At 36.3% G+C, this 12,153-nt stretch overlaps 1 protein-coding gene across 4 annotated transcripts in view; it reads left to right on the plus strand.

The window, feature by feature from the left end:
* The window catches only part of ROCK1 (Rho associated coiled-coil containing protein kinase 1), a 170,714-nt gene that overhangs the window by 89,283 nt on the left and 69,278 nt on the right, over window positions 1-12,153 (plus strand). For all 4 annotated transcript variants that reach the window (XR_008650013.2, XM_063640634.1, XM_055236539.2 and 1 more), the window contains exons 10-12: window positions 939-1,098; window positions 6,163-6,223; window positions 9,612-9,700. Coding sequence is in view for 3 of the 4 variants with exons in the window: in XM_063640634.1 (XP_063496704.1) it covers window positions 939-1,098; window positions 6,163-6,223; window positions 9,612-9,700 (310 nt within the window). In the remaining variant the exon portion in view is untranslated. The remainder of the gene's footprint in view (window positions 1-938; window positions 1,099-6,162; window positions 6,224-9,611; window positions 9,701-12,153) is intronic.

Here is a 12,153-nt window from a genome sequence, read left to right on the forward strand (position 1 = left end):
TTGATGATCATAATTCAGGGATGTTTTATTATACTACAGTATCTTTAAGCTAAAAAATAAATTTTCTTAAAATTTTATTTTCTTAGAATTTATTTTTAGATGTACCCCTTGTAACATTCAAGCCCCAAAAATAGATGTTAGTAGTATTAGTTTTATATGGAATTTTCTCCTATATTATGAATATTTAAACGTTGTCACATATGGTTTTATATTATTAAGTATATGGAAGACTTGGTCAACATCAAATTTATAATTCTTGAAGATGTCATGTCAATTTTTTATATTACTGCCATTTTTTATTAACAATGATATCATAAATACCTCACTGCATTAGTCTCAATCACTTGATTCTAGAGGTAGCTAGTGTGAAAATACAATTCCGAATCCATTTCTCCTGTGGCTTAATCTTATGGAGATATTGGGGTGGGAGAAAGGAGTATTGATCATCTGGATTCTGAGTGAGTAAAGATATTTCAGTACCAAATTATTATGTCCAGGAAGCTAAGAAGTAACCTTAATTTCTGGTTTACTATAAAGCAGATTAACCAAAAAATACTATATTTAAAGCTAAACAATTTTTTCGAGTACAGTTTGTTATGCTTTAGTTTCTAAAATGTCTTTTCTATAGTCCCGAATGCTTTTGTGTATTTTATACCTTGGTACATTCTAAAACAAACCTTAATAATACTTGATTTGTAATAGTCAAGTTAAACCTAAGTAAATAATTATAGGTGACTTTGAAGATAATTGTTTCATAGAATTACATAATGATCAATTATCAGTTGATTTTTAGTCCTGGTAAAGCTTAGTATAATAGGTGGAATTTGTGGTTTGCAAGCTTTTATAAGAGAGAAACCATCAGTAGTTGGTATGGAATCTGCTTCACTTTACTTGTATTTTAAGTTTGAAATAAACGACTAATTTTCTTTTGTCTTTAGCTGTAGCACCAGTTGTACCCGATTTAAGTAGTGACATTGATACTAGTAATTTTGATGACTTGGAAGAAGATAAAGGAGAGGAAGAAATATTCCCTATTCCTAAAGCTTTTGTTGGCAATCAACTACCTTTTGTAGGATTTACATATTATAGCAATCGTAGGTAAGTATGCTAAACAGTGATTGTAGGAGTAAGTGCTGATTTTGTTCTTAGAAATATCTAAAAATCATTTTTAAAGTAGATTTAATGGTATATAAAGATACACCTTATGCAATTTTTCATTGATGCATGATATTTCCAGTATTTCATATTTAATTTCTCTTGGACTCATCCATGTTTAGGACATTGTTTTTCAAAAATTTTTTTGCTAAATGATACACTATATATCCTCAAGTTACAACAATTAATAGGTCACAAAATGCTATAAATACTGATATTTTGGGCCGGGCGCGGTGGCTCACGCCTGTAATCCCAGCACTCTGGGAGGCCAAGGCGGGCAGATCACGAGGCCAGGAGATCGAGACCATCCTGGCTAACACAGTGAAGCCCCGTCTCTACTAAAAATTACAAAAAATTAGCTGGGTATAGTGGCGGGCACCTGTAGTCCCAGCTACTCGGGAAGCTGAGGCAGGAAAATGGCGTGAACCTGGGAGGCGGAGCTTGCAGTGAGCTGAGATCGCGCCACTGCACTCCAGCCTGGGCGACAAAGTGAGACTCCATCTCAAACAAAAAATAAAAATACTGATATTTTGATCTGTAGACTTATGGTTTATAATACATTTTGAAACAACATGTAGACTTTTTTTGTTTTGTTTTGTTTTTTCCAAGATGGAGTCTTGCTCTGTCACCCAGGCTGGATTGCAGTGGCACAATCTTGGCTCACTGCAACCTCCACCTCCTGGGTTCAAGCAATTGTCCTGCCTCAGCCTCCTGAGTAGCTGGGATTACAGGTGCCTGCCACCACACCCAGCTAATTTTTGTATTTTTAGTAGAGATGTGGTTTCACGATGTTGGCCAGGCTGGTCTTGAACTCCTGACCTCATGATCTGCCCTCCTCAGCCTCCCAAAGTGCTGGGATTACAGGCGTGACCCACCATGCCTGGCCAGCATGTGGACTTTTCTAGCATTATCATCACCATATTGATGCTATATCAATTTTTAGCTCTTCAAAAATTAAGTGATTCCTCCCCAAACCCGTTTAACTTACCATGTGTTATAACATGTAGTATTACCTCCACTGTGACCTTGGACAAATAACTTTGGCCTTTTATGCCTCCATTTCCTCAAAAATAGGGATGATGATAACAACAGTAATACTGCTTGCCTACTTACCTCATAGAATTGTTATAAGGTTTAAGTAAATTAAAACACAGTATAGCACTTAGAAGAGTCCTTTGCATGGTGTAAGCACTCAGTGTTATTGCCATTAGTATGAGTTCATGTTAGCTTTACTCTAATATACTTGAGATTTAAGTTAAACATTTAACATTATTTTAGTGTGCTGAGCATTCATTCATTCCATAGATATCTTTGATAACTTATTATTTGTCAGGTATATACTAAGCACCAAATTGCATGGAGAAGGATCAATAAGATACAGTGCCTTCTCTTGAGATGCTCACATCTTGGTGAGAAATGGATAAATTGTGCAATGTGGGTTGGTAAGAACTACATAGTAGAAATCTCGGCCAGGCACGGTGGCTCACGCCTGTAATTGCAGCAGTTTGGGAAGCCAAGGTGGGCAGGTCACTTGAGGTCAAGAGTTTGTGACTAGCCTGGCCAATGTGGTGAAACCCCGTCTCTACTAAAAATACAAAATTTAGCCGGGCGTGGTGGCGTATGCCTGTAATCCCAGCTACTTGGGAGACTGAGGCAGGAGAATCGCTTGAACCTGGGGGGCGGAGGTTACAGTGAGCCAAGATCATGCCACTGCACTCCAGCCTGGGCAATGGAGCGAGACTCTGTCTCAAAAAATAAAGAAAGAAAGAAAAAGAAAAAGAAATCTAAACAAAGTGCTATACCAGTATAATGCACTGAACTATGTGATAACACTTACTGGGTAGGTTAAATCTACTTTTAATTACCTCAAAAATATGTACTTCTAATCAAATTATACTCCTTTGGAATGGTATCAGATAACTGATTTGCTTGGAGTAAATTATTACATTTGAGGTCATTATAACTAATCTTATTTTAAAGTGAAGGGTCTCATCATTTTAGTGTAAGAGCCATTCAAGTTAATCTTAGAAAACAAAAGACAATTTAGTCCAGCTTTTTGAAACTTCTTCAGTAATCCACTGTTAAGATAGTACTTAATACTTTTTGTTGCAACATCAATGAGATAGCTGGCACTTATCTTTTTTTCCTCGCTAACACTCAGTGAGTATAATATTATAACTGTTTTCAATTAACATGCATATACAGAAGAGCTTCAGGGTGGTTTTTGCTGAAGCATTCTTTTTTTTTTTTTGAGACAGAGTTTTGCTCTTGTTGCCCAGGCTGGAGTGCAATGGCACAATCTCGGCTCACTGCAACCTCCACTTCCTGGGTTCAAGTGATTCTCCAGCCTTGGCCTCCCGAGTAGCTGGGATTACAGGCATGCACCACCATGCCCAGCTAATTTTGTATTTTTAGTAGAGACGGGGTTTCTCCATGTTGGTCAGGCTGGTCTCGAACTCCCGACCTCAGGTGATCTGCCTGCCTTGGCCTCCCAAAGTGCTGGGATTACAGGTGTGACCCACTGTGCCCAGCCTGCTGAAGCGTTCTTTAACTTTTTGTATTTTTATCAATTATTCTTTGACTTGGTTTCTGAAACACTCAAGTTGTTGATATAAACAACCCCCAATGTTTTTGTATTTTCTGTAGTAGAGTCCAGCAGTTAATAACTTTATTTAGGTTTCTCTGTATAATGGTAACCTTGAGTTAAATAAACATTTATTATACTATTTGTCCTACATTATCATGCACTCGATTATGTTCTCTAGTTTTTCTTTGTATTCATGTTTTATGGCCTAAACTAATTTTTAAGTTTCTTAAAAGTAGAAATTATACTGTGTTCTTAACTGTCACAGCCTACTGACAAATAAATGTAGTATTTTTAAAGTAATCACTTACTACATGAACAGGCAACGGTACAGTTGCTCTTCATAAAGGAAGAACCAATAAAATATATATATATTTTTGAAACAGAGTCTCACTCTGTCGCTGAGGCTGGAGTGTGGTGGTGTGATCTTGGCTCACTGCAACCCCCGCCTCCTGGGTTCAAGTGATTCTTGTGCCTCAGCCTCTGAGTAGCTAGGATTACAGGTGTGTACCACCACGCCTGGCTAATCTTTGTATTTTTATTAGAGATGGGGTTTTGCCATGTTGGCCAGGCTGTTGGCCAGGCTGGTTTCAAACCCCTGGCCTTAAGTGATCCACCCACCTTGGCCTCCCAAAGTAATCCCAGCGGATTACAGGTGTGAGCCACTGCACCTGGCCTTGGCAAAATATTGATTAGCCTTATTGTAATATGTAAGCATAATTTTGAATATACAGATATGAAATAGGAAACCTCTGAAATTCTTATCCCTGAAATCCAGATATACTTTTAATACCAAGGGCAGAAATCATTGTTGCTTAATTATAGCTGAATTAAACATGATTTTTAAAATAGCCTTAAGCTATATTCCTAATATAGTAACTCCTATTTCGTAAAAAGTTACCTAAATGACCAGATTCTATGTAAAAGCACCAATATAATATGCAAACGTACCTTGATAGAAAAAAGACAGAAGGTGGAAGAATTAATGAATGTATACAAGTGATGTCCTTACATTTCCTTTGCTGCATTCAAGCTTATATTACTAATTTTGCAGAAGACTAAAATGTCAGTCTCAGTCACATAGCATGTTAAGTTTAGAAAATACATTAGAGATGAAATAGTCTCATCTAATTTAGATTCCACTGGCAATGCTATATGCCTTATTTATATTACATAAGCAGAATCTCACAATTGAATTTCTGAGATGCTTAATAGTCAATGGAATTAAATTGCACCACACCTAGAATTTGTCATTTGTTATATGGGACTTTTCCTCTATAAAGCTACTACACAGCCCCTATTATTGTCTTAAAGTTATTTGAATCTCCATTTGATCCGAATAATTTTTCAAGGAAGACCTAGGAAGTGGCATATTTCTAGCTGTTTCTTTTATAGTACCATTATACTGTGTATGTTTATTGATACTTAATGAATACTTGATTATCTTCTGTTATTCACTAATTTTTAAAATTTGCTTAAACTGTTCTTTTGGAACATTATTAATATCTGGTGTGTTAACACATGCCTTCAGTAGCTATGAAGTATACTGTAACTATTTGATCTCCTTTTGCAATAGCTCTACTGGTTAATCAGGGTGCTGACTGTAGTGGTGGTGATGGTAGAAGTAGTGATTATGGTAGTTGTAGCATGGTGGCGGTAGTAGCAACACTGGCGGCACTGGTACCTTACCTTTATTAGCTTAGAAAATTGTTTACATATATGATCTATTTAGATTGTTTGAGAATCTTGTGAGACATCTAAAAAAGACCTCTAAATTAGTTCACTAATAGCTTTATTTATATACAGTTTTAACTTTACACTGAATTTAAAGAACTCTGCAAGGCTGGGAGTCCCAAAAGATTAGCAGCATCACCTAAACTTTGGTTCTGTTATTTCACCCACTTAGGCAAAAACTTTTTTGACCCAAAGAGGCAATATTATGCTTTGCTGAAGGATAGTTGGGTGCAGGAGAGGTGGTTATGCATATGTCTGCAGAAGTCAGCAGTTTCTTACCCCCAATTCTTACATACAAAAAGCTCTGAAAACTGAATGTTTTTAAGTTATTTGTTTGGTGGAAAAACCTGTCATAACCTGCTCTCATGACCAGAAAGCCTAATCTGAACTAACTTGAGACTATGGTTTTTATTTATCCTACTTGGTATGAATATTCTTATGTTTTGCTGCAGGAATATTAAGTCATATGTTTACAGGCTGCTACTATTTTTAGACCTAACTAGGTGTTTTATTTAATATATGTATCATTTCTGAATTATGTTTATAAAAATTATGAACCTATATTTAATTTTTAAAAACAAAGCTATAAAACTGAACATAAAATAGGCATGTAGTATTTATTATTGGTTGTTATGGGATATTACAGACTTTTTTGTTTTGTTTTCTTTTTAAACTTTTCTTTCCCACAGATACTTATCTTCAGCAAATCCTAATGATAACAGAACTAGCTCCAATGCAGATAAAAGCTTGGTAGGTATTTTCTTAATATTAAGAAAATTGTTTTTAAAATTGTTTTGTGGATAATATATTTGTGTGTATGATAGTAAATTTATGTATTGTTTGTGAAGCTGTGGTTAGCTGAACTTAGATTTTTATGGCACTTTTATCTCCCGTCTCCTTTTCAGTCTGATTTTTTGCGGAAATATCAAATGGAATAACATATTTGGAGGCAGTTAGTAAACTAAATTGTTACACAGATTGACAGTGGTCATCTTTTTTAATCTTTGGAATCAGGAACTATGATATATCAATGTATCATTAAGGGTCTTGACAGGCAAACAGATTACATGTTCAGAATATTTAAACAGTTTTGTGTGTATGGTAAATATACATAACATGAAATTTACTATTTTAATCATTTTTAAGTGTGCAGTTCAGTGGCATTAAGCACCTTCACGTAGTTGTGCAGCCATCACTGCCATCCATATCTAGAACCTTTTCATCATCCCAAACTAAAAATCTATACCAATTAAACAGTAACTCCTCATTTCACCCTCCCCCCAGCTCCTGGTAACCATTATTCTACTTTCTGTCTCAATGAATTTGCCTATTCTAGGTACCTCATATGAATGGAATCATACAATATTTATCCATATGTGACTGGCTTATTTCATGTAGCATAATGTCTTCAAGGTTCATCCATGTTGTAGTATGTATTAAAATTTTCTTCGTGTTTAAGGCTGAGTAATACTACATTGCATACATATATATACACACACACACACACACACACATATATATACACACACACCATATTTTTGCATTTATTAAATGAAGAGTTTATTGAAGGGATGATTAACATGCTGTGAACATCAGTAGAGGGAAACAATAAAGGGTACTAAAGCACCCATGTATGAACAAGAGTGGGAAGCCATTGCCCTATACTGAAGGAGCAAAGAGAGAAAACCTTATCGTAGCTCAGAGAAACCCTGACATCATAGAAGAGGAATATAAAACGTAGAACATTGCGAGAACCACAGTAAAGTGCAAAGGGTGTAGGGAGAATGAATGTTTCTTTTTTTACCTTCAGACTTCTGCTGGTCTCCTGTGGGTTGAAACCAACCTTAAAATCATAGGGCTACAGAGTAATACAGGCAATGCACTCTGTAGATTTTAAGGCAAAGAAGAGCAGAGGATGAATTTTCAAGGTTAGAAGGGAATGGGGGAAATGGAGAATAACCAGTATAGTCAGCATCATCTTAATTTGTCCACTGAGAAGTAAATTACTCTAGAAAATACATTTTAGTTGAGTTCTTTCTGTTGTTTATATAGCTCATGTTCTGAGACAGAGGTAAAACAAAATCTTACTTGCCTACATTTCAGAAGGTCCTTTTGGGTTAACAGGAATTTTCTGAAAAATATCCAGAGTAATTATCTGTCCATTCCTAGAGCATTCTTTGAACTTTTTGTCTACTATAGCCTACATTTTTTTTGGCGGGGGGGTGGCACAGAGACATTGCAAGCCTACATATTTTTAACAGAAGAAAGGAAGAGGTAGCAGCCATTTTTAAAAAGCTGATAATGATTCTTTTCTTTCTTCTTGATATATTGACTCTTAAATGTAAGAGAACATGCGGTGAAAAGGGAAAATGAGAAAAAGGTGAAGGAATTATATGAGTACCCATTTGCTGTTAAGTTCATCTTTCTCTTAAATTTTAATCCCAGTAGAGCTGTTTGGCAAGTTATGTATTGCTAACAAGGGCTCAAAAATCTTTGACCTACGTAATAATAAGGAGTTGCTGTAAGTCAGCTCTCACTGTGTTACTTGACCTTAGAGTTAGAAATGCCTTTGGCCTTCAAAAATATTCGAAGGATTCATGTTTTCTTTGGGCTGATTTTGTTCAGTAGTGATTACTATAAGTTTATCAGTGGTTGCTACCTTTATCTTTTGCTCTAATAATATCAGGGGGGATATACTAATTATTTTAACCTAGAACTAAGTATAAAACAACTAATTTAATTTTCCTCGAAAACCTTTTAGCAGAGATGCTAATGAACAACTTTGCAATTGCCAAATACAATGGATAATTTTCAGCTCGTATCTTATTTTTCTTCTTTGCTGTATTTGACACTGACTATTCCCTACTTCTCTGGAACTTCAAACATTTCTAACTCTTCTGTGTTCCTATTGTTTCCCTTTTTTTTTACCTCCCATATTTTTGAATTTTACTTATTTTTCATTGCACTTTTCAGGATCTTCCTCCTCTGCTTACTTTCAATTATTAAACATTTCCCAAAGTTCTGATCTTGGCTCTCTATTCTTTCTCTGTAGGTAATCTCATTCATGTCCAGCTTGCTTGTCTGAGCTCCAGTCCTGAGTCTTTCTCTCTCTTCTGTATACTTCTCAGGCATATCAAACTAGGCCAGAGCTAAACTCACTGTTTTCCTGTCCCCATTCCCTCCCTAGCAGTGTGTTGGCTGTCTTTCATAATGGTATTATATCTATTCTAACTTCCAGTCGGTTTGGTCATACATTGTGCTTTCCAATTGATACCTTTATCCATTACTTCCTCTTCATTCCTATAGCCTCTACCTTTTATCAGATCCATATTCTCTTGTCTGAACTGTTTTGATAGCTTTTTAACTGGTTGCTCTTCTTAGAACTTCACTGCCCTCTAAGCTGTTCATTCACCTTATTATTGTAGTGATGTTTCTGAGGTGCCAGTATTATGTCATTTCTCATTTAAGATGCTTATGGGTTAAAGTCCCCAACTCCAATTTGTGCATACAAAGATCATTACCTTCTTAGGCTTAATATGAGTTGTTTTTCCTATTACATTCTGTGCTCTGCTATAGTACTTGATTTCTTTCCATTTCCCAAATGTATCATATTTTCTTCTGCCTTTCTACTTTTGGGCTCATTGTTCATTCTAGCTAAAATGCCTTCCTTGTGCCACCTTCTTTGCTTTATCAGATTATCAGTTCTTCTTTTAGGTCTCAACTCAAGGATTATATATTCTTAGCAGAGTTAGAAGTGACCTTTTCTCTCCTTTGGAACACTCTGTAGATATTTTTTTCTTATTATTTACCACAGTCTATTGTAATATTTTGTGTATATGTCTTTGGGACACTGTAGGTTCTTTTTTCTCTTCCAATTTAACTTTGCCTCACTATGTAACTATTTGCTTCATGAGAACAGGAACCAAATCTTTTTAATTTTTGTATTTCTAATGGCCTAACGTTTAGTAGATGTTAAGAAAGTGCTTGTTAAGTTAATAATAAAAAAATTGAGATAGAAAGAGGTAAGATTAAACTAAATTATTTTCTAAAAATGTTTAAAATATTAACATAGACTTGATATTTTAAATGTCTAAATATTCTTAGTAGAATGAGTTTTTGTTTTTGTTTTAAATTAAAGCAGGAAAGTTTGCAAAAAACAATCTATAAGCTGGAAGAACAGCTGCATAATGAAATGCAGTTAAAAGATGAAATGGAGCAGAAGTGCAGGTGAGAATATACTTCAAGTTTTTCATATTAAATATGAAAATATACTTAAAGCTTTTCATTTTATATACCAAATACTTATTTGAAAGCTTATACCCTGTAAACATCTGAAAGTAGATAGAAAATGAGGATGTAAAGATTACTACTGATAATACATTCATGATGTGTCTCGGCTAGAATTGAGAAGTTGTATTTATGTTGGCTTAGTTATAGATGTATTTTCCTCAGAATATTTAAAGTACATTTGTTCCTGGCAGTCTGTATTCTTTTTTTTTTATTCATGAAAATAATATATTGTGTGCTTTGTAAAATGTTCCAACTGTGTTTTCATTACAATCATCAGAAAGTAAAGGAGTATTCTTTTTTTCTTTTTTTTTTAAGACAGAGTCTCGCTCTGTAGTCCAGGCTGGAGTGCAGTGGCGTGATCTTGGCTCACTGCAAGCTCTGCCTCCTGGGTTCACGCCATTCTCCTGCCTCAGCCTCCTGAGTGGCTGGGGCTACAGGTGCCCACCACCATGCCTGGCTAATTTTTTTTTGTATTTTTAGTAGAGACGGGGTTTCACCGTGTTAGCCAGGATGCTCTCGATCTGCCCGCCTTGGCCTCCAAGAGTGCTGGGATTACAGGCGTGAGCCACCACGCTCAGCCAACAGTCTGTATTCTTAAAAAACTGTAATGCTAATTCATTTATTGCCTGACTTACTGCTTTTTTCTCCTTACGTAATTAGTTAACTAAAAGGGCAAATTAGGCTGGGCATGGATCACTTGAGGGCAGGAGTTCAAGACCAGCCAGGCCAACATGGCGAAACCACATCTCTACTGAAAATACAAAAAATTAGCTGGGCACGATGGTGTGCACCTGTAGTCCCTGTTGCTTGGGAGGCTGAGGCATGAGAATTGCTTGAACCCGGGAGGGAGAGGTTTCAGTGAGCCGAGATCACACCATTGCACTCCAGCCTGGGTGACAGAGCAACACTGTGTCTCAAAAAGAAAATAAAGGGGAAATTAGTTTACATTAAATCAGGTGCTTTTTGAAATGTAAAATGTTGAAGATTAAAATATACTAAATTTTTGATGTGGCCATTCTAATTTCCACTGTGGTTCACTAGAGCAGTAACTCAGAGTATTTTTTTCTGTGGGTCTAATTTCAGCATGTTATTGTCATTAGACCCACAGAAAAAATATCTTTGAGTTATGCTCAAGATTAAATTACCTAGCATAATACTGAATTACTTATCAATTATAAGCAATAATTTTTCATAATTATGTTTTTAGTGAATAGTATTGGATAAATGAAATGCAAAGGTAACACGAAAAGCATTCAACAAATAAAATTGGCAACACTGGTAATTTTGTGACAGAGCAGGTGGGGTGGGGGGTTTGGTATGAAACAGGTAAAGTTCTCACTTTTAACTATTCCTGATAGATTATATGGTTAAGTGTATAATACAAATTTCTTTTAAAAATGCATTTGAATATAAGCAAATAATTAACTGACCCCAGGATTTGGAAAGAATTTCTAAATATAAAATATGTAAATAAGGGGAAGAACTGGGTAGATACTGTTATATAAATGTTGAGAAGTCTCGACATCCAATTTTTTTTTTTTTTTTTTGAGATGAAGTCTCACTCTTGTCCCCCAGGCTGGAGTGTGATGGTGCGATCTCGGCTCACTTCAACCTCTGCCTCCCAGGTTCAAGCGATTCTCCTGCCTCAGTCCCCCGAGTAGCTGGGATTACAGGCACCTGCCACCATGCCTGGCTAGTTTTGGTATTTTTAGTAGAGACGGGATTTCACTATGTTGGCCAGGCTGGTCTCGAACTCCTGACCTCAGGTGATCCATCCGCCTCGGCCTCCCAAAGTGTTGGGATTACAGGCGTGAGCCACCGTGCCTGGCCCCAAAAAATTTTTAAACAAAATTAAAAGACAAGTGACAAACTGGTAGTAATGGTGAGTAGGGATCAGTTTGAGGAAGTAATAAGAATGGCTGAATTGGCTAATAATCATATGAAAGTGTGTCACCTCAAGGAAATAAAATTGAGATGAAACTTTTAAAAATTATGTATCAAATTGGTAAATAGTTTTTAAAATAAAAACCTAGTGCTAGGGATTGTGGAGTGATATTGACTTGCATTTCTTTATTTTATTTTATTATTATTTTTTTTTGAGACAGAGTCTCACTCTGTCACCCAGGCTGGAGTGCAGTGCTGTGATCTCAGCTCACTGCAAGCTCCACCTCCCAGGTTCATGGCATTCTCCTGCCTCAGCCTCCTGAGTAGCTGAGACTACAGGTGCCCGCCACCACGCCTGGCTAATTTTTTGAATTCTTTAGTAGAGATGGGGTTTCACCGTGTTAACCAGGATGGTCTCGATCTCCTGGCCTTTTGATCTGCCCACCTCGGCCTTCCAAAATGCTGGGATTACAGGTGTGAGCCACCGCACCCGGCCACTTGCATTT

Source organism: Symphalangus syndactylus, chromosome 1 (genome assembly GCF_028878055.3).
Source record: "Symphalangus syndactylus isolate Jambi chromosome 1, NHGRI_mSymSyn1-v2.1_pri, whole genome shotgun sequence".
In the NCBI taxonomy this organism is placed as follows: domain Eukaryota; kingdom Metazoa; phylum Chordata; class Mammalia; order Primates; family Hylobatidae; genus Symphalangus; species Symphalangus syndactylus.